The sequence below is a fragment of the Musca domestica genome, unplaced genomic scaffold, assembly GCF_030504385.1.
Source record: "Musca domestica strain aabys unplaced genomic scaffold, Musca_domestica.polishedcontigs.V.1.1 5, whole genome shotgun sequence".
NCBI classification, from domain to species: Eukaryota; Metazoa; Arthropoda; class Insecta; order Diptera; family Muscidae; genus Musca; species Musca domestica.
In genome coordinates this window covers 9,765,937-9,790,126 of record NW_026712346.1, presented here as the reverse complement: position 1 = coordinate 9,790,126, position 24,190 = coordinate 9,765,937, and the positions used below count along the sequence as shown (strand labels likewise).

The 24,190-nt window shown below is 32.8% G+C and overlaps 1 protein-coding gene across 1 annotated transcript in view; it reads right to left on the bottom strand.

Annotated features, from left to right (window-relative positions):
* Positions 1–1,058: 1,058 nt before the first annotated feature.
* Positions 1,059–24,190, bottom strand: part of LOC101889783 (uncharacterized) — a 55,451-nt gene continuing 32,319 nt past the window's right edge. The window contains exons 2-5 of the mRNA XM_059128127.1: positions 22,865–23,079; positions 22,687–22,798; positions 1,786–2,100; positions 1,059–1,722 (exon numbers count right to left, since the gene is read on the bottom strand). Coding sequence (XP_058984110.1) covers positions 1,556–1,722; positions 1,786–2,100; positions 22,687–22,798; positions 22,865–23,071 — 801 coding nt within the window. The 5' untranslated portion in view covers positions 23,072–23,079 and the 3' untranslated portion in view covers positions 1,059–1,555. The remainder of the gene's footprint in view (positions 1,723–1,785; positions 2,101–22,686; positions 22,799–22,864; positions 23,080–24,190) is intronic.

The window sequence follows — 24,190 nt, the reverse complement described above, 5'->3', positions numbered from 1 at the left end:
AATTGTCCGGTTGGTAGATAAAAATCCAAAAAGGGGATTTTCGGGTCATACGTTTATAGGGTCCATTTTATATAGCTTAACCATACACAAGGGACCTCAAATATTTTGCTCTATATTCAAAATACAAAAATTACGATAGAGTTTTAAATTTGATACAGTCCTAGAGGTTACATGAAGTATCATTTGTACAAAATATTTAACAGGTCGGTCTACATTGTGATATAGCCCCCTCAAATGATATAGCCCCTTTCAAATTCCTCAAATGTTGTTAATTTAAGATTTTAGAAAGAACAACACATTCATTCAAATAATAAGTATTGGACCACTCTTTGGTGTATCCCTTATATGAAGGTGTCCGCTGATTTCAGCTATTTCCAGGGTCTTAGTCACATTTTTCAATTGATTTTGCCCTTATTTGGCATCTTAGCTTCTAAAGGGGTAAAAGACCTATTCGTGGAAATTTTTCAATGTCAATGTTTCGGAGAAGTGCCTATATAAAAGTACCTCCTGATTTTCCAATTTCGAGGGTTTTGATTATATTTTTGAATCGATTTGGCTTACCATCTTACATGGGACTATTTTAAACAGTTGATGTATACTTTTTTTAGTATATGTGATTTGTTATTTAGGTTTTTAACTCTCAAATTAAAACCTCTGGCTTAAAAATAGGATCAGGTATTTGCGTGTATTTTGGCAATGTGTATTTATTTCTATTTAGTCGGGACATCATTTATACTAAAAATTTTACCACTAATGTGAATTATTATGCTCTAAAAACTATTCATTAAAAACTGAAACTATGGGCCAGAAACGCGGGCCGGGCCATCGATGTGGAGGGTATTAAAAGGATATCGATTTCGCTAATGAGACTAAGTTCTGATATGGTACATACAATCATCCATTTTTAGTGGTTTTTACCCCCCTTCCTTTGATGATAGAACTCATTGTGATCCTATTTAAATACAAAACATTGGTCGGAAATGAATCAAGTACCATGAGAACTTGAAATGAAGAAATAAGTTATCAATATGACCATTTTAAACATTATTCTCAATTTATTTGATTATTTACAGTTCGGCAGGCCTTCGAGCAACAACAACATTCTGATTTGTTGCAAAAGAAAACCGAGGCTCAGCGACCTCGCAATTTGCATAGTTAAAATGAGGGTGTGATATTTTCGTATTAGCGGAATATTTATTGAGCGAAAAGTGCAAAAGGTAAAATATTTAATAATTTAGAAACTGAAAGCTTTCAAGATATACAAAAATATTTGATTTCACTTATATGTATGTAATTTAATTTAATAGGTATATAATAAATTAAGGTATTTTATAAAAAACCGTATCTTAAGCTTAGAAAAATGTATGTAGGTATGTAAGTGTATTATATTTGGTTTAGGTCGTTTGTTGTTCTCTACAGTTAACTGTAGTGTATTATAGTTTCTTATTCTTTTTTATAAAAAGAGATACGTAATTTATTATCTACATAATTGTTTTTGTTAAAAAGTAAGTATTAAATTGCATAAAGAAAATTTGGTGAGTCCGGGTAAAACTTTTTATATTCGTGTAATATTGATTGTTTCATTTATTGATTCGCTCCGTAAAAGCTGTTTGGTATCATTTTCGATTTCTATGGGTGAAACACCGACGCTACCGTTATTCAGATATGAGTTATCTTCTTCGACTATTTTTTCTAATAAAATATCACCGGAAGTATTTATACCTGTAACGAGAGGAGAATTGCATATATTATACCATGCACTTCAATAAGAGCAGCGTAACATACAAGTCCTTCCATCTATGGACCCATTGGGAACATTTTCATTGACTGAACTGTTGACAAGTGCTACATCGGCAGCGTGTCCATTTTTCTGCAGTGCCACTGCTTTGCGAGCATGTCTTGTTGTTAGAACACCTGTTTCGACATCTCGCTCTAAGCGATGTCCTGATCGAGATCGTGTTAACTGCCGTTGAACGTAATCTTCCAAGTCCTCCTCTTCTTTGCGACTGATCAAACAATTTAGAATGAGTAAAAATAGACCAAGTCCCAAAGAAAAAAGTCCAGTGCAAGTAACTTCGTTCCACCAAGCTGAGCTTGAACCTGTTGAAGATATAATTATTCTAATTGTCAATTTACAACAATAAATAGAAAATAGAAGTGTTTACATTTAAAGGACAGAGATGTTTTTGGGTGGACATTTAAGAGTCCTTAATTTACCTTTTGACCAATTTCCATATGCAAATACGTTAATTAACATAGCTATACTCGCGTACGGTCTGTGAGAACGACTAATAGTGTTTTAAGTTTTTTTCATATGAACGAAGAGCGAAATGAAAAACTATAAGTCATAAATATTTTTTTTTCTGCAAAACTTTTGTTTACATTACTCAAAACATGTTTAAATAATTATTTTTTTAAACAAGTATAAGTTAAGAAGGCTCTGAAGATATCGGCCTGACAGACCGAGGGTGAGTATACGTGTTACATCCTTTGACGCGCGTATAGGAAGGTTAAAAAAAATTGTTGTACAAAACTCTTTGTACATACTGTTAAGTTCGGTTGAGGCGTTGGGAAAATGTAGCAATTAACAAGCAAAAAATAACCTAATAAGCTTCTTTTTTCTGTCATGAGCTGTAGTACCGATTCCGAACATCACACAAAAGACTGATCTGTGCAAATTTTAGCTTCCTATCTTAATTTGTTTTGACTCTAGCGTGATAACAACGGACGGACAGGGCTAAATCGTCTTAGAATTTTAAGCTGATCAAGAATATGTATAATTTGTTGGGCCTAAAATTATTATTTCGATTAGTTACAAATGGAATGATAAACTTAATATACCCTCCATATTATGTATGTAGAAACGAAGCTAAGGGCCGAACCTTTTATCCCCTACACCATTCGGAAAGAACTTAAAATATTTAAAAAAATCTGTCGAAAAATACCGTTCAAATAAAAATCTTTATATGGAAGCTATACGAAGACGTGGTGCTGGATAAGTAATTTTCTGTCATAGGCTGCAGTACCAATTCCGAACTTCAAATAAGAAATTCGAAAGAATTCTGGTGAATAATGTCTCTAATATCATCAAAATACCGAATAAGGTATCGTTATATAGGGGCTACACTAAGACATGGACCTGCATCGACAATTTCCGTCATAGGTTGAAATACCCATTACGAATTTCAAATTTGACGCAATTCCGGTGAATAATGTTGCGAAAATCCTGGAAATACCGAATATCTGGGGGTAGCGTTATATGGGTACTATACTAAAACGTATACCTATATAGGCAATTCTCTTCCAGGGTTAAAGTACTCAGAGAGAACTCCTTGTGTGGAAATACCCAATATAGGGACACCTTTGTATGGGGGCTTTACGATATCGTTGACTTATACAGAAAATTTCCTTTCAGGGGGGTAAAATATTCGTAGAGAACTTCCTGTGTTGATTTTAAGACAATGCCATTGAAAAATGTGACTAACATCATCAAAATACCGAATACAAGGAGGTACAGTTATATGGGAGATGTACGATGTCGTGGACCTATATAGACAATTTTTTTCAGGGGATAAAGTACTCACAGAGAACTCCTTGTGGAGAATTTTAGACATTTCCATTGAAAAATGTGCCTAAAATCATCAAAATACCGAATATGTGATGTCGCATAGACAAATGTAAATATAGACTCCGTTTATCTTCGAAAAAATCGGATCAGCAGATGTCGCCTATATTGTTTCAGGGGTTTGAGTGTGAATATTGAATTCACTCAATTCTTAAATGTTAAAAATAACAAAAAACTGTATTATTGTCAGTTGAAAATTTTTACATAATAAAATAAATGTGAAAAGTACGTGATGACATCAAAGAATTCCAGAATAATCAAGTGGAATCCTTGAACACGATAACATATGTGTTCGAAGTCGATTGGGTCGAACGCGTAAATCAGCATGTTGACTATGCAAAACATGATGAGAGTTTCCTGGATAAAAAGACAAAACTAACTTTTCGTTGTCTATATTTTAATTTGTCTATGCATACGATAATGTATGAGAGATCTGCTCAGTGGGTATGCAAGACCACTTGAATGAAAGGACAAGCAGCCCTGAAATGTTCCATATCAATATTAGAATAGTAAGAATAATTGTGTGGCTGGGATTAGACAAAGTTAGATTAGATTTGAGTTTAATCCACAGCCAAACGAAGCAGTTGTGTTCTTCTTTTGCATTCTTACATTTGGCGCTTCATGCCGGATAGAGAATCGAAACTACATTCAAAAATAATATTTTTCTCTCTTTTCTTACTTTCTACATTAATCCCTCAAGTCGAGAGAACAATTGTTAATCATTGAACGCGGACGGAGCTGCATGCAGAGGTGTTACACCAAGTAGATCCTCAATTCAATCTGGATTTTAAGGGCTTGTAAAAGAGTGGATAAATATGGACCGCTCGTCATCTAGTGCCGATAGAATATGCAACATTTGAAGAAGATCAGTGATTCAATTCGTATTTGATAGGAGTGGGTGGTATGTGTGGACATAATCCATTCACTGTCTGTGAGTTATCAAACTTTTATAAAAATACTTGAGTATAAAGATCACGTAAAGTGTCAAAAGGTACTATCTATTTCGATATTAGCTCTGGACACATGGTATTGAGCGTTTGAGGGGAAGTAGAACTTTAAATATACTATCAATTTTCTATATATAAAAAGTTGCGTGATAATGACCGACTGTTAATAAATGGTGTAGCTAGAATCTTACAAAGAGTCAAAAGTTTTAATATTCAGTTTTCTATAAAGTTCGCTCGTTGCAATTTTTCTTTACGGTACATTCTATCAGCATCCGCCAACTGACGGACTATGGTGTGGTTCCAAATTTGCTTAGTCGGGGCTACTATTTGCAGGAAATATCAAAATAGAAAATTATCCTACATATTAATGACATAATTCCTTAAGACCATAGAAAAACTCATCACTTCAACATTTGGAAAGAACTTCCAAAATCGTTAAAAAATGACCCTATAATTTGAAATATTCCGAATATCTTGAGGTACAGTTATATGGTGGCGGGAACGTGGGTCTCCACAGCCAATTATCTGTTAGAAAAGGTGGTGCCGTTCACGAACTCTAAACAAAATGTTTAAGATAACTCTGTTGAAAAATGTAGGTAAAATTATTAAAATACCGAATATAGTTGGGTCCTAGGACATAACAATATAGTAGGGATTGAAATGGCTGGTGAATTAGCTCGAGGCGCCAATTCCGTTACTTAAATGTACTTCTTTATGTCGTATATTAAAAACTATTTTCAATTGTCGATTCTGATAATTAGCTGTTATGTTATGTGTAGCAGATGGATTTATTGGTCAGTTAAACAAACATGATTTCAAATTTAACAACTTTCATTGCATAATTCATTAGATAACTCTAGTATCAAAATTTATGACTAATCTTCTACAAATTTAAAAGGCAGAACAAATGATTAAAAATCACTCCTTAACACACCGCAAACTCGTGAAATTTTTGAAAAATAAAGCAGTGGCATGCTTTGTGAATGAATCGAAAAAAAAGCAAGTAAAAGGCTTCATTTTGAATAATTTGTGGAAGATAGTATTTAACTTAAAAAGAAAATTACATTTGTTAAAAGGCGATTTAAAGTCAGATACATTTTCTAAAACTGCACAAATTCACAGGCAAGATAACTGCTTAAAAAACAAAACACACATATCTCATAGAGGATCTTGGTAGTAATATGAAACAAACATTCCAAGATTTCGAACTGATGCAACTAATGCTGAACAAGAACGAAAGTTTGCAATACCAGCTAGAAAATCAAACGGAATTGATAATACTACGTTGCGAAATGGGGGCCCCACAAGAAATCGAGCTTTGTAAGTTTTGGAAAAGCGTTGACAAAAATGATTATCAATATCTTAACGATATATCATATAAATGTGCATCATATTTTGCCTAACTCATATTTGCATATTTGCACTCCACACAGTTGAGGAGAACCTTATCAATAAGTGAAGCACTCTTAACTCTCTCACTTAATTTGTGAAAGTTATACATGATATGATGGGGTACGCCCTTCTAAAACTTTGAAGCGTTATATGTCCAGCATTGATTGTAAACACTAGAAATATTAGCAACATTTTTAAATTTCTTCATTAGGATGTGAAATGTATCACGAACAGGGTTTAAAATGCTATTGCCAAATTAGCAATAGCACAGAAAATATTCAGCTTTGCCTTCTAAAAATTTTTCAAAATATATTGCTCAACAATGAGCTACTCCAACAAATAGTAACACATTACAAAATAAGTAAAAATTCATTAAGCCGGACCGAACTCTTAATACCCTCCACTAATGGCGGAGGAAAGAAAACATTTTTATATAAAAGGATCTGGATTTAAACTGTTCAATTTTAAACTACAAACACCAGTAATACTGGTAAGAGATTGCAGTTAATGTTTAAAAAAACATTATGTTTGTTATTATTCAGGTTTGTTTTTTATTCGACCTTGTCCAATCTAATTTAAATAAATAAGTTTTCCTTTGAGCTTTAGGTATGCTCTTTTTAATTATTAATCTTCGGGGAAAACTACAAACATAGATATTGATTTTTATAAAATTAAATACAATTAAATTATAGAAGAACAATAAAAGAAAATAGAAAATGAATATTTACATATTGTACGATCTATTTTTCTGTGTGAGATGACGGTGGCAATAAAATGTGTTATCCCTGTGGCTCTTATAGTTTATTCTCTTTGTTGTTGATAGGTTATTAATTTGTAACATTTCTAACGTCAATCTCCTGTTGTAGTTATTCTCAGCGATGCCAACTTAGTACTTTTCGAGATATTTATGGTGCTTTTTATACCCCCCAAAACGCCAAAATAATAGGCATAGCGCGAAACGAAAAAAAAAACACTGCACGTACATGCTTTTAGCGGGTTTTAGATTTTAAATTGCATCTACTTATCGCAAGTTTTTTACTGCAAATTCTTTACGTGTCTTTCATTCCTGTCACATAGTAAACCAAAATAAAACGAAGAATTTTGTGTATTATAAATCAATTGAAGGAAAAGTAAAATGAACGAGAAAAACATGTAAGTTCATACATGGCTGCTTTGTTATACGAGTTTACAGAACTTCAACTGCATTTGAAGCTTTGGGTTTTATGGGTGAACATAATTGTTTGTAAAAATGTATATGTCTGTAAGTTTTAACCAAATGTAAAATGTTCCTAATATATCACATTTTTTAAAAATATGTATCCACTTATATACATGAAATATTTATATAACATGCGATCCCACTTTTTGAATAAAACAGAATTCCTAATTTGGCATGTTTTTTAAAAATATGTATGCGCTTATATACATGGAATGTTTATAAAAGATACGATCTAAATTTTTGAATAAAACAGTATTTAGTTTAAGAAAAGTGTTTTATTGACAATTTTGGCATTTTTGTTTGAAAAAAATACATAGCGCTTTTTAAGAAAAGTTTTTTGCCATTTACGCTTTTCTGGTTTTTAATTACGCTTTTCTGGTTTTTAATTATGCTTCTAGCTCTCAAAATGTTGGCAACACTGGTTATTCTCTGTTTAGAGTATTTTAATGTTTTCTAAGTTTAGTATGTGGTTATTTCTCTTGCAATGCTCAGAAAGAGCTGTCTATTTTGTCGCATTTTCGATTTGATGTCTGATTTGTGGGCAGACGCTCTCGTTTTTATACCCTCCACCATACTATGGAGGGTATATCAACTTTGTCATTCCGTTTGTAACTCCTCGAAATACTCATGTCAGACCCAACAAAGTATTTATATTCTTGATCAGCTTAAAATTCTAAGTCGATTTAGCGATGTGCGTCTGCCTGTCTGTATGTCTGTCTGTTGTAATCACGCTATCTTTCGAACGAATTGAGATACTAAAATTTTGCATACATGTTTATTTTTACAGTAGGCAGGTTAAGTTCGTAAATGGGCCATGTAGGTCCACGTTTTCATATAGCCCCCATATAACGGTACCTCCCGATATTCGGTATTTTGATGATTTTAGCGACATTATTCACCGGAATTGTTTCAACTTTAGTATTTGAAGCTCGAAATGGACACACATAGACAGAAAATTGTCTATGCAGGTCCACGTCTTCGTACAGCCCCCATATAACTGTACCTCCCGATATTTGGTATTTTGTTGATTTTAGCGACAATATTAATCGGAATTGTTCAAAATTTGGTATTTGAAGTTCGCAATGGATACTACAGCCTAAGACAGAAAATTGTCTGTGCAGGTCCACATCTTCGTATAGCCCCCACATAACGGTAAATCCCTATATTCGGTATTTTGGTGATTTTAGCGTCTTTATTCACCAAAATTTTTTCAAATTACGCATTTAGAGTTCGTAATGGAAACTCCAGTCTGTGACAGAAAATTGTCTATGCAGGTCCAGGTCTTCGTATAGGCCCCATATACCAGTATCTCCCTATATTCGGTATTTTGACGAGTTTAGGTACAATACTCACCGAAATTGTTTGAAATGTCGTATTTGAAGTTCGTAATGGATGCTACAGCCTATGACAAAAAATTGTCTACGCATGGTTCAGATCTTCGCAAAGCTCCGATATAACGGTACCTCCCTATATTCTATATTTTGATGATTTTAGCCACATTATTAACCGTTTATTTCAAGTTCCGAATTTGAATTTGGTAATGACTTATGACAAATAATGCCTGTGTGGGTCCACGTCGTATAGGCACCAATATAACGGTATTTTTAAAATTTTAACAAAGTTTTTTCAGGACTTTATTTCCAAATTCGTTCCAAATGGAACGTTCGGCCCCGCCGAACTTACTGCTTTTCAACTTGTTAGTCTGTTTTCTGGTCGTACCAACGTACAGTTTCCCACATCTTTTGTTGTTGTTTACCACGCACTCCATCTGGTAAATTACGTCGTGTTTGTCTTCGGCGTTTATTTTGTTTTTAGTGTCGCTGTTTAATTTTAGGAAACTTTCTCACATGTGTGGTATGTAAATCATCGACTTGCATGTTTTTCCTCTTTTTCCTGCTTTGGTCTTGTGCGTCTATATTCAATGAAGTTGTTGATCATGTTCATTGGAAAATTATTTATTGTCAGCATTTCTCTGATTTTTATACCCTCCATCATACTATGGAGGGTATATTAACATTGTCATTCCGTTTGTAACTAATCGAAATACTCATGTCAGACCAAACAACGTAAAATTCTAAGTCGATTTACCGATGTCCGTCTTTCTGTTGTAATCACGCTATCTTTCGAACGAATTGAGATAGAAGGCACACATGTTTATTTTTCCAGTAGGCAGGTTAAGTTCGTAAATGGACCATGTAGGTCCACGTTTACATATAGCCCCATATAGCGGTACCTCCCGATATTCGGTATTTTGATGATTTTAGCGACATTATTCACCGGAATAGTTTCAAATTTAGTATTTCAAGTTCGAAATGGATACTACAGCCTAAGACAGAAAATTGTCTGTGCAGGTCCATGTCCTTGTACAGCCCCCATATAACGGTACCTCCCGATATTAGGTATTTTGTTGATTCTAGCGACATTATTCACCGGAATTGTTTCAATTTTGGTATTTAAAGTTCGTAATGGATACTACAGCGTCTGACAGAAAATTGTGTGCAGGTCACGTCTTCGTATATCCCCCATATAACGGTACCTCCCAATATTCGGTATTTTGATGATTTTAGCGTCATTATTCACCGGACTTGTTTCAAATTACGTATTTACAGTTCGCAATGGAAACTACAGTCTGTGACAGAAAATTGTCTATGCTGGTCAAGGTCTTCGTATATGCCAATATATCAGTACCTCTCTATATTCGATATTTTGACGAGTTTAGGTACAATACCCACCGAAATTGTTTGAGATGTCGTATTTGAAGTTCGTAATGGATCCTATAGCCTGTGACAGAAAATTGTCTATGCTGGTCCAGGTCTTCGCACAGCTCCGATATAATGGTACCTCCCTATATACGATATTTTGATGATTTTAGCTACTTTATTCACCGTTTATTTCAAGTTTCGAATTTGAATATGGTAATGGCTTTAAGACAAACAATGCCCATGTAGGTCCACGTCGTATGGACCCCTATATAACGGCTATAGTCCAGGTCTTCGCACAGCTCCGATATAATGGTACCTCCCTATATACGATATTTTGATGATTTTAGCTACATTATTCACCGTTTATTTCAAGTTTCGAATTTAAATATGGTAATGGCTTTAAGACAAACAATGCCTATGTAGGTCCACGTCGTATGGACCCCTATATAACGGCTATATTCGGTATTTTTAAAATTTTAAAGGATGTTTTTAAGGATTTTTTTTAAATTTCCAAATTCGTTCAAAATGGTAGAGGGTAATCAAAGTTCGGCCCGGCCGAACTTACTGCTTTTTAACTGGTTCTTTTTTTATTTGTGAAAATTTTCTTCACTTATATTCAATACTCTGTGTACAAAAGTTTTAATTATCATTTGTTTCGGATGCTTTGAATAGAAATTTATTATTCTACCGGAAGCTGTCGGTTTTTGGTACCAATATAATTCTTTTTTCTCGCTGTTCCTACACACGATTGTGTCCAAATAGGGTAAGCTTCCATGTAATTCTTCTTCTATTTTTTGATTTGATATTGATATTCAAGCTGTTTAACACTGTCAATGTGTCTTGTATTGCACTTGTTTCAAGAATCACAAAAATATCGTCGTCATACTTCGTCAGAATCGTCGGTTGTGTTGTATGTTTTTCCCTGAAGATGCAATGCAATCCATTACGAAATACCGGATAATAATAAAGGAAATATAAGACCTAAAGCTCAAAGAAAAACTTATTTATTAACATTACTGTTGTTTTTATAAAAACAACCAACCAATGGTTATGCTATTTCGTTCAGAAAGCACAACAAGTGGAGAGAGATGTAAATGTCTATAAGTGCGGTTGCAAGATTTGGAGGAAATGCAAAAAATAATTTTGGTTTAATTTTATTCTTTGGATCCTCTTCTATTGATTGACGAGATCGTAACGTCACTTGGCTAAAAAAAGTTTTTGTCATAGAAGTTATTTTAAAATAACTTCTGGGGAGAATATTTCCAGGAAAAACCAAGGGAACTGATGAGGATTGGTGTCTCACCCTGCCTTACACCCTGGAAAACATTACCATCTTTCTTCAAACGTCTTTTTTATAAAAACAATAATAATGGGATTAAGCCTAACTATTTTTCAACAACAAAATACTACGGTATCCCGAACAAGCATGTCAAAACTGTTCTGTTTTTAACAAACAATAAAGTGTCTGGACCCGTTGTATGTGGGTTAATTCAAGACGGGAACTTATATAGACAATTTTATAATACAAGAATTGTTATCAATTGCGGGTCTTAAATACCAAATTTGAAACAATTTCGTGACATGGAAAATGTGCAAAATGTTTTGACATTGTTAGTGGTACCCATTATGAACCTCAAATACCAAATTTCACACAACTCCGTTAGAAAATGTGGCTTAAATCGTCAAAATACAGAACATCTGAAGATACCGTTTTATGCATGGTTGAATTAAAAAGGCAAAGTCATGCAATCATAAATTTATTTATTTTATTTTTCAAAAATATACGTATATAGAGTATGTTAAAGAGTACAAATCTTTGTCGATTAAATTATGTCCGTGAGCCTCTCCGTTCTCTATTTTCAATTACGATAGAGCTCACCAAATGTAATATGCGTCTTTCGGACTTAGCAGATATTATTCTTAGGGTTATTGATGTTACAAAAGGTATATATTTGTTATCATAATGAGGGCTATATCTACCCTCATATAATATTATCTCCTAATATTCGTGGACTAAATGTGCTCCAATGAGGCATTTTATGATTTCAGTACACTTAAGTGTAGTCCTTTAATACTGATTTCCCATATAACCTGCCGATTTGAGGTATTTTCAAGGCCTCAAAAGCATTTCCGAGGTTATAGAACATTTGTTAAAAAAATTACGAAAAGTCTAGTTTATGATTTATTTCCTATTCATCAGTACCCCTTTATACTCGTTATATCATCGTATTTAATTAAATTTTGAAACCTCAATTGTCAGTATTATAAAGGTCTTACCAATATTTTCCAAATCAAAAGTAGGTTCTAATTCGTAAGTTTTAGAAGACCATGTTTGTGCAATCGTATGTCAATAAATCTATATCCGTCTGTGTATGTGGCCGTTCGTTAAAATCGCAATAAAGTCGAAATATTTAGGTTAATCTTTGAACATTTATACAATATTCCTAGGAAGTTAGAATATATACGTTTCCTTAAGCTCTAATATTACCGCTTAACATTCGACCTTTGGTATGTTTTCGTTATAATTTCTACCGAATTAACTGTATTTTGGCATTTAAAGTTTTCAGTATTGTGAAATCAATCAAAATTATATGATTTTTTTTCTAAACAAAATTATATGAATGTATGAAAAATTTCTCGATTTTGTTTTTTTTTTCAACTTATGTGTTACTATTTTTTTTAAATTCTATATATATATATATTTAAAGAGGTATTTGTGGCCAGTTCCTCTGACCCCAAGCAGATACCTAGGTTTAGGGGGAGAGTCAAGAGTACGTCATGTGCTAACTATTTAACAAATATCTTCATTATTTTTGGCAAATATTAGGATTTTAGGTAAATCGAAAAAATGAGCGTAAAAGTAGGCGTGGTCACTTTTTTTTTTTGCATAAAAACCAAACTCGGGGTAGGACTAACATTTTAAAAAAAATATTCAAATCCGTCCAGCCGTTCTTAGCTGATTCGATTACCAACGAACAACAATTGATTTCTATATATATAGATTAAAAAGTTGTCGTAGTCAGTTCTTCTGCCACAAAAAAATACTAAGGGTTGGATGGAAAGTCAACAGTATCTCGTGTAATAATTTTCAAACCGATATCTTCATTATATTGGCAAATATAAGGATTTTAGATAAATCGAAATAGTGGGCGTAAAAGTAGGCGTGATTCCATTACCTACGAACAACAATTGATTTTTATACCCTCCACCATACATAGTATGGAGGGTATATTAAGTTCGTCATTCCGTTTGTAACTCATCGAAATAATCATTTTAGACCCAACAAATTACATATATTCTCGATCAGCGTAAAATTCTAAGACGATTTAGCCATGCCCGTCCGTCTGTCCGTCTTCTGTAACCACGCTACAGTCAAAACGAATTAAAATAGGAAGCTAAAATTTTGCACAGATCTGTATTTTGTCTGCAGGCAGGTCCCGATATTCGGTGTTTTGATGATTTTAGACACTTTTTAACGAAATTGTCTGAAAATCCACACTAGGAGTTCCTTGCGGGTACTTTATTGCTTGGAAACAGAGACAGAGAATTCTCTTTATAGGTTAACGATATCGTATATCCCCCATATAACGGTACTCCCGATATTGGGTATTTTGATGATTTAAGCCACATTTTCCAATGTTATTGTCTGAAAATGGAGGATTTTCTTTTGAGTACTTTATCCCCTGGAAGAAAATTATCTATATAGGTCCACGATATGGTACAGCCCCAATATAACGGTACCCCTCGATATTCGGTATTTTGATGATTTTAGCTACATTTTTTAATGGGGTTGTCTGAAATTCCACACAAGGAGTCCCTTCTGAGTACCCCCAGACATAGATTTGTCTATATAGGTCCACAATATCGTATATCCCCCATATATCGGCACTTTCCGATATTAGGTATCTTAAAGATTTTAACTGAATTTTTAATGGATTTTATTTTTTTTATAAAGTTTTCTAATTCGTTTCAAATGGTGGAGGGTATTCAAAGTTCGGCCCGGCCGAACTTACTGCTTTTTTACTTGTTATATATATAGATTGGGACTATGACCTATATATAGAGATGTTACAAACGGGTATAAAAATTTTTTTTTTGGTATTTTCATATATAAACAATGCGCAAATGTTATTATGCCTGTCAATTAAAATTTATTTTAGTTTTTTGAGATATTCAATAAATTTAGAAAAAATATTGCTAAGTTACTATTCAAAAATAAACTTAGATTAGCTGATGAGCTCGAAAGTATGTGAAATACCTGAGAATGTGCTACTTTAGTCGTGGCTATCTTGTAAGGCTAAGGCCATCTAGCCGTTGATCTCAAGGAGATTAACAAGCTCTCTTCTATCACTTGGTAAGTCTGCTCTAAGAATCGTGATGAACATACTGACTCGTCATTGGAGTATCAGATATTTGACTTCAAGATGGGACATGGATGATTAGGATGGAACATCTACTTTGCACTTGTCTCATCTTATCAAACAACGGACATATGCTGTTTGTCAGGTGGGAGATAGAAACTCTAATGTTCTTCCCAGACATAGATCCCATCATTCACAAATTTGCCAAAGCCATTCCCTGGCTAGGCAAATCACCCTAATAACTTCACTTCTCTCAATAAATCTTTCCTTCTTCTACACCTCGCATATCCCCAAATTTCTCGTTTCTTTCTTAGTTATATGGGGACCAAACAAAAACATAGACCTTCATACACAGTTCTGTGCAAAGTTTTATTGTAACAAATTTTACAATACTATGGGGGGTATATTAACTTTGTCATTCCGTTTGTAACTCCTCGAAATATTCATGTCAGACCCAATGATTTTAGCGTCATTATTCACCGGTGTAGTTTCAAATTACCTATTTAGAGATCGTAATGGGAACTACAGTCTGTGACAGAAAATTGTCTATGCTGGTCCAGGTCTTCGTATAGGCCCTATATATTAGTACCCCCCTATATTCGGTATTCTGACGATTTTAGGTATAATACTCACTAAAATTGTTTGAGATGTCGTATTTGAAGTTCGTAATGGATGCTTCAGCCTGTGACAGAAAATTGTTTATGCAGGTCCAGGTCTTCGAATAGCTCCTATATAATGGTACCTCCCTATATATGGTATTTTGATGATTTTAGCTACATTATTCACCGTTTATTTCAAGTTTCGAATTTAAATATGGTAATGGCTTATAACTAGCAATGCCTATGTAAGTCCACGTCGTATAGACCCCAACATAACGGCTATATTCGGTATTTTTAAGATTTTAACAGAATTTTTAAAGGATCTTATTTTATGAAATTTTTCTAAATTCGTTCAAATGGTGAAGGGTATTCCATGCTCAGCCCGGCCGAACTTACTGCTTTTTTATATACTTGCAAAACAAACAAACAAAATATTCGATTATACTATGCTGTTAGCTTTAGATAGGGGACGCTCTGATCGAAAAATCTATGTATGTATGTACTTTACTATCACACAATATATGTAACTCTTATATATGGAATATTAAGTTATAAACGTGTGCCGTTTGATAGCATTTTATGTAAAATTACAATATTTCCTAGCATTCACAGTCTGTTTTTGTAACAATATTTTTCCCATTAGTTTGCAAATTTGTCGACTAAAAAAGTATTTGGGTTTTTGGCCAATTGTTTTTATGGCAGACGAAAGTACTTCCCATTGTATTTTTCGTATTTACAAGCCAAACCTATCCCGAAAGTTACTCCGAAGTCACATCTAAGCGGTTGATATCGCTTTCTCATTTCGGAAATTGCATCGTTCGGCAAGAAATGAATTGTTATTGTGCTTTTTCCAATGTATGCTTGCATAGAACTTGTATCTGAAATACACACACTACTTCTTTTAAAATGGGATGTCTGACTTAGGAATCGAACCCAGCTGTTCAGAGAAGAAAGCGAGCATGCTTACCACTGCGCAATATATATATATATATATATATATATATATATATATATTCTCGGCCGATTTCGATTTCGTTTATGTCCGATTCCAATGAAATTTGGCATATATATATATATATATATACTAGCTGGCCCGGTCCGCGTTGCCGGCCCGTAGTTTTAGTCTTTAATGCAAATTTTGCATAGCATAATATTTCACAAATCTAGCTCATAAAGGTGAACAAATTTTAATGTAAATATTGATTCGACTAAATAGAAATAAATAACTATGGAAGGAGGGCAAAATAATTTCTGAATAGTCAAAGTTAATTACGCTTTTACACCCATTACCATAGCACCTTAAATTGCGCATTAGAGTCATAAACGAAATCGAAATCGGCCGAGAATATATATATATATATATGACTAATTTTGGTACAAAAATAAGTTCGCCAAATTATGTTAAAATATATATATATATATATATATATATATATATATATATATATATATATATATATATATATATATATATATATATATATATATATATATATATATATATATATATATATTTTAACATAATTTGGCGAACTTATTTTTGTACCAAAATTAGTCATATATATATATATATTCTCGGCCGATTTCGATTTCGTTTATGTCCGATTCCAATGAAATTTGGCATATATATATATATACTAGCTGGCCCGGTCCGCGTTGCCGGCCCGTAGTTTTAGTCTTTAATGCAAATTTTGCATAGCATAATATTTCACAAATCTAGCTCATAAAGGTGAACAAATTTTAATATAAATATTGATTCGACTAAATAGAAATAAATAACTATGGAAGGAGGGCAAAATAATTTCTGAATAGTCAAAGTTAATTACGCTTTTACACCCATTACCATAGCACCTTAAATTGCGCATTAGAGTCTCCAAAAAGTCTATGTTCTTGTTCATAGAAAAATGCAATGACGATTAAACAATACCCGCGTTGTTGTCCATCAATCGGTAAACATCACTATAGATCGGCGGGCCTGGGGACTATATGGGGACTGTACCAAAATATTTACGTATGTTGACATTTTTCTGTAAGATGGTTCTCTACTCACAAAGTAGCCTAAATACAGCAAATAACAGCCAAAATAGTTGAAAAATCAGGGATACATTTATATAAGGGTTATACCAAAACGTGGCTCAACCAATATTCTCTTGGGGGTTACAAATTCAATAGAAAACAAAATTTTCTTTTCTGACCACCAATTAGATGTGAAAGTGGACTTGGAGATACTCCAATATGGGGACTTTACTTAAATAAATTCCTATGTGGCAATTATCTGTATGGTGGTTCCCTACCCCAGAGTAGCATAAATACAATTATTAACCAAATCAATTAATGAATGTGGTCAAGACCAAAATGGGCCCTACTCTGAAAATTTCAGTCTTTATGCGAAAAGGTTCTCTACCTCCTTAGAAACAAAGATGCCAAATAATGGCCAAAATATTTAAAAAGTGACCAAGACACCAAAAATAGCTTAAATCATACGATGGTTATATAAATATGAAATCGGGTTGTACCCTTATCCGTGAGTTATGATCGATATCATGACCTGCAAAAGCGATTTAAGCGATTTGGGAAGATTTTCTGGAAGGATAGAAATCCTTTTCTTACTAAGAGTCCCATTCGTTCTACTATTTTCCACCCTTTATATTTGGTATTTTTCTGATTGTACATTGGACGGATTATTGTGACAGGAAAGAAGTAGTTCCACGCTTTGAAATGAGCCCCATTAGGCTTTTTCGGTAATTTTTGTTTGTTCAAATGTGTTCACATCTTCCAGCTGAACCACGATGTCGGCCCTGGAGTTGAAAGGTAGATGTCAGTTAACATCTTATTTCCCACTTATTTCATTTTTTGGTGAAAATTTGTATATAGTGAAAAATTATTCTTTATTTTGTTCACAAAAAATTTACTGAATTCAATTAGATAATACAAATTGAAAAAATTGACAAAATAAGAATAACACAATGAAAAAATCTTCAACTTGTTCGCTGATTTTTTACAGCAAATGTTTAAAGATCCTTATATAGTTTGTCAATAGAATGTACTTCTATTTTAAAATTCGATTCCATTAAATTATTTCGACATCATCTATTCCGTTTCGCCACCACATAATTCGGTACTACACTTCCATGTAACTCGCCATCAATTTCATTTCTCAAGAAATCAAGTCAATTAAATAAATTGGTATTAATATTTGAATTCAAAAATAAAATATAAAAAAACACTACAAATGTACATTAGAAAAAAGTAAGTCAAAATGGAAAAAATCATGCAAAATAAAACATTACTGTTGTACATTTCAAAAGTCAAAATGAAAATGTTAGTATATCACATTTTTACGCGATTTTTTTGGATATTATCCTTTTCGGAGAGAAGACAATTCCGAATTTGTATGAATCGTTAAAATCAGTCCAGCGGTTCTTAAGTTATTAGCGTAGTAACTAACACCACTTTCCTTTATATAATAGAGAGATAGATATAGATTAAAAAGTACTGACAACGACAGTTCCTCAGCCCCAAATAAATACTTAGAGGGGGATGAAAAGTCAACAGTATCTCGTGTAATAATTTTCAAACCGATATCTCCTCTATATAGGCAAATATAAGGATTTTAGATAAATCAAAATTGTGGGCGCAAAAGTGGGCGTGGTCTATATTTTTTTCTTTAAAAACCTAACTCGGGGTATGACGAAAGTTTTTACAAAAAATTATGCAAATCGGTCCAGCCGTTTTCAACTGATTCCGTTACCAACAAACAACAATTGATTTTTATAAATATATAAATAAATAAAATAAATAAATTTATATATATATATATATATATATATATATATATATATATATATATATATATATATATATATATATATATATACTAGCTGAACCCGGTGTGCTTCGCTACCCCTTTTAATTTTATATGCATTCAAAATTTTATTTACGAATATATGTTGGTTAAAAAAAAACAAATTTCAAAATTAAAGAAAAAATTATTGCACTACTTTTATGCGTAAATAACCAAAACCATTAGAAAAGCAGTAACATGACATACATACACGAAGGGTTTGTCCTTCGGATTTATTTATTTATGTAACTGCAATCTTTTGAAGTTGAGTGGCATTACTATTGCAATTAGTGAATTCGAGATAGCAACATACTTCGCCGTAATAAGCGTATTTCAAATCAATTGTTGTGTTGTTTTTTAGTGTTAGCCTAAGGCGTTGTGGGTCAATGGTTGTTATTAAAATCATATCCCAATCTGATCCGATTTAAATATAATTTAAAAAAATTACTTTTACACCAAACTCCGCCACACCTTTCATATTTCATTGAAATTGGTGCGTCAAATATGTGAAATCGGCCGATAATATATATATGGGAGCTTTATCCAAATCTTAACTAATTTCCAATTAATTTGTCACATTTATTATTGTAGTCAAATTCCGTTACACATTCTGAATTTCATTGGTATCGGTCGTATATATCATGTTTGGTGCATAACATGTATGAAATCGGCCGAAATATATATGTTAGCTATATCCAAACCTCAACTGATTTCAATATAATTTGGAATATGTAACGGGATTTTGTCTCTCTCGCTTTGGGTGCATCAAATATGTGAAATCGGCTTAGTATATATATGGGAGCTATAATCAAATCTGAGCGTATTTGAATATAATTTGTCAAATTTATTTTTGTACCAAATTTAGCCACTCATGCAAATTTAGCCACTCATATCCAAATCTGAACCGATTTTAATATAATTTGACTAATTTATTTTCTAATCAAAATCCCGTTACATATTCCAAATTTCTTTGGAATCGAACATACATATCGTGTTTGGTGCATAAAATACATGAAATCGGTCGAAAATATATATGAGAGCTATATCCAAATCTAAACCGATTTTAATATAATTTGACAAATGTATATTTGTTTTAATTTCCGCTACAACTTCCAAATTTTATTGAAATTAGAGATACATAGCGCGTTTGGTGCATCAAATACATGAAATCGGTCGAAAATATATATGGGAGCTATATCCAAATCTGAACCGATTTCAATTTAATTTGACAAATTCATTTTGGCTCCCGATTCCGTTACTTATTTTAAATTTCATTACAATTGGAAATACATACCGTGTTTGGTCCACCAAATACATGAAATCGGCCGAAAATGTATATGGGAGCTATATCCAAATCTGAACCGATTTCAATATAATTTAGGAAATCAATTTTTTAGATAAAATCTATCACACGTTTCAAATTTCATTGAAATTGGGGATACATAGCGTGTTTGGTGCATCAAATGCTTGAAATCGGCCGAAAATATATATGGGAGCTATATCCAAATCTGAACCGATTTCAATATAATTTGACAAATTTATTTTCGGATTAAATCCCGTCACACATTCCAAATTTCATTGGAATCGAACCTTCATATTGTGTTTGAGACATCAAATGAACGAAATCGGTCGAAAATATATATGGAAGCTATATCCAAATCTGAACCGATTACAATATAATTTGGCAAACTTATTTTTGTTCCGAATTCCGTTACGTATTCCAAATTTGGAGACTGTATCTTCAACCAATCAATATATATGTGCATATAAAATCTAAATTTTTGGGAGGTACCTCCGATTCTGATGCTATATCTCCAGTTCCAAGTGGAAATTCAAAAATGTATATAGCCTATGTTACTTTCAGGCGATGTTGCAGTATATATGGAAATTTTCAGGAAAATCTATTCAGCGGTTTTCGAGTCCATAAATTACAAACAAACAAAGAAACAAACAAACATACAAACATTTTCCTCTTTTATAGATATATATATATATATATATATATATATATATATATATATATTTGAACATAATTTGACAAACTTATTTTTGTACCAAAATTATTCACTCATGCCAAATTTCATTGGAATCGGACATATGTGTCGTGATTGGTACTTCAAATCTATCTATAATCTATCTATATATATAAAAAAATCAATTGTTTTTCGTTGGCAAGAATCAATCCATGATTTGAATATTTTTAAATGTTCGTCCTACCACGACTTAGGTTTTATGCAAAGAAAAAGTGACCACGCCTAATTTTACGCCCATTTCCTTAGATTTACCTAAAATCCTAATATTTGCCAAAATCATGAAGATATCTGTTCCACAGTTAGTATACGATGTAATCTTGACTTGGGTCAGAGGAACTGGCCACACCTACTACTTTAAATCTATATGTAAAAAATTAAATAAGTATAGTAAAACATCAGTAGAGAACGGCTGGACCGATTTGACTCAATTTTTCTTTTGATTATTTGTAATTAATGGAGGCGTTTTCATGAAAAAAGTTGAGAAAAGTATCCGGAATAGTCGCGGAACTGAAAAAATGTACTGTTCTATTTTGATATGGAATTTTTTTTTGAATTGTTTCAGAAAGCCTTTTGGAATTCAAAATTCTTATTAAAAAAACAACCGAAAAAATTGAGAAATTTGGCATATTTTCTATAGATGCTGTTATATGGTTGCCATACCAAAATTTTCAATTTTGATTAAGAAATACTTCTCAAAGCACCAAACATTTAGAATCTCAACGTTCTTTTAAATTGAGGCTATGCCTAAAAGTTTAAATGTCAAATTACAGTTCATTTGGTAGAAATTGTAAAAAAACATGTAAAAGGACGAAATTTAAGTGGTATTAAAGTTCAAAGATTAATTTAAATATTAATTGGCATAGGATATTACACTGGTAAAAAAATAAATAACTTACAACATGGTATTCTAAAAGTTACGAATTCAAAACTTTTGATTTGGAAAATATTGCTAAACCCTTTATAACACTGATAATTGAGGTTTGAAAATTTTATTAAACACGATGATATAACGAGTATAAAGTGGTATTGGGGAATAGAAAATAAATCGTAATGTGGAATTTTGTTATAATTTTTTACAAATGATTAAGCTCGAAAATGCTTTTGAGATCTTTAAAGTACCTCAAAACGGCCAAATTAGAGCACATTTGGTCGACGAATATTAGGAGATAATATTATATGAGGGCAAATATATACCTTTTGTAACATCAATCGTCCTAAGAATAATATTAAAGCCTGTGCAAAGGTTGAAAGAGGCATATTAAATTTGGTGACCTCTGTTGTAATTGCAAATGATGAACGGAGAGGCTCACGGACATAATTTGATCGACAAAGATTGCTACTCTTTAACATACTTTATGGAGTCCCTAGCTTTTATGTTATTTAGGTTTTTAACTGTCAAATTAAAACCTCTAAAAAATGGGATCAGGTTTTTAAAGGTTTTCAGGTTTTTTGAAAACACTACAAGTCGCCCGGTACGTGAACCTGTATTGACATTTATGCGATGCGTATTTATTTCAATTTAGCCGAATCATCATTTTTACTACAAATTATGCCACTTATTTGAGCCAGATCTGTGAATTATTATGCTTTAAAAACTATGCATTAAAGACAAAAACTACGGACCGGCAACGCGGACTGGGCCAGCTAGTATGTTTATAAAAACATAAATTCAAACGAATACCTTTGAATGCGAACAATTCGAATAAAAGTTTTTTTTTACAAAAAAGGCTGTCGTGCAAGTGTCAGTTCAAAAAAAAAAAAAAAAAAAAAAAAAAAAAAAAAAAAAAAATATATATATATATATATATATATATATATATATATATATATATATATATATATATATATATATATATTTGCAAAAACTCTACTGACAGATTTGCTCCCATTCGTGAGTAGCAATAGGCAAATAGACCGAAAACGTCAAAATATGCAATTGAATAGCTTCGCAAGCTTGTACTTACTGAATACGTTCCAAGACATGGTTTCATCTGGAATGATGCCAGCTCCACATAAAAATACTCCGAATACGATGAAGACGATGCCAATATGCAGCATTCCAATACTAGTGACAACCTACAGAAGATACAATAGAAGCAATAGACATATTCAGTGAAGCAACATTACATGCTAATATACAACCTGACTATCGATCATCCCTGGTCCAGCTTTGGCGGCATTGTGAGTGTGATGGTACTTGCGTCGGACAGATCCACTTGGAGAATGGAACGTTTCACCACTTTCCGAGCTTTGTGTACTATAACGTCTTTCGCGAGCTCGTTTTTGTTCATCACGCCGTCGTCGTTGGCGTTTTATTGCCATGGCAGAATGGATACCCACGGCGTGCATCTTTGAAGCTAATGAAGAAATTAACAAAAAGTACTGAGTTAATGTTACGATTAGGGATACGTGATTTGTTATAGAGAACTGCGATGAGTTGAAAAAATCAGTCATGGGTAGTATTTGAGTCGATTTTTTGATGCAATCGTATGATCATTTTATGTCTGACCATTCGATTGGGTTTGATTGGATTTCTAAAACAGACGGTAACAGACATTGTAGATGTAAAATACACGATTGAAATACATATTTTCATTTGACAAACATAAGTTGTGTTCCAGAATATGTACTACAGTGCTACCATTGCATGAAAGGTATATTAAGTTTGTCATTCCGTTTGTATATATTTTCTTGATCAGTATAAAATTCTCCTTCGATTTTATTTCTGTTTGTCTGTCGAAATCACCCTAGCTTCGGAACGAAATGAAGTAGGTTGATTAAGTATTGCTCAGATGTATTTCATGTGAATTTTTTAATAAATTTTAACCCGAATTTGCTGTAAATTGGAAATTTGTGTTCCCAGCATGTAAGCAACATCCTTTCATAGAACTGTCTATATAGGCCCATTTGGAGTTCGTAATACCCGCTGCTTTTCCTAACAGATAAGTGGCTATAGAGGTCCACGTTTTCGTATAGCTGCCTAACAGTGTTGCCAGATTAGTGAATTTGTTTTGCCAGAATTGTTTCAAATTTGGTATTTGTAGTTGTTAATGGGTACTACCTCACATTACAGAAAATTGTCCATACAGGTCTACATCTGCATATAGCTCCCACCATAGTATGAAGGGTATATTAAGTTTGTCATTCCGTTTGTAACGCCTCGAAATATACACTTTATACCCCACAAAGTATATATATATATATATATATATATATATATATATATATATATATATATATATATATATATATATAATAGCATAAAATTCTATGTCGATTTATCAATGGCCGTCCGTCAATCACTCTAGCTTCCGAACGAAATGAAGTAAGTTGATAAAAATTTACTCAAATGTGTTATGTTTGCAGGACTTTTGGTATTGAAAATGGGCTATGTAGCTCCACGTCTTCGTATAGCCCCCCATGTAACCGATATTCGGTATTTTGGTGATTTTAGCGACATTATTTAGA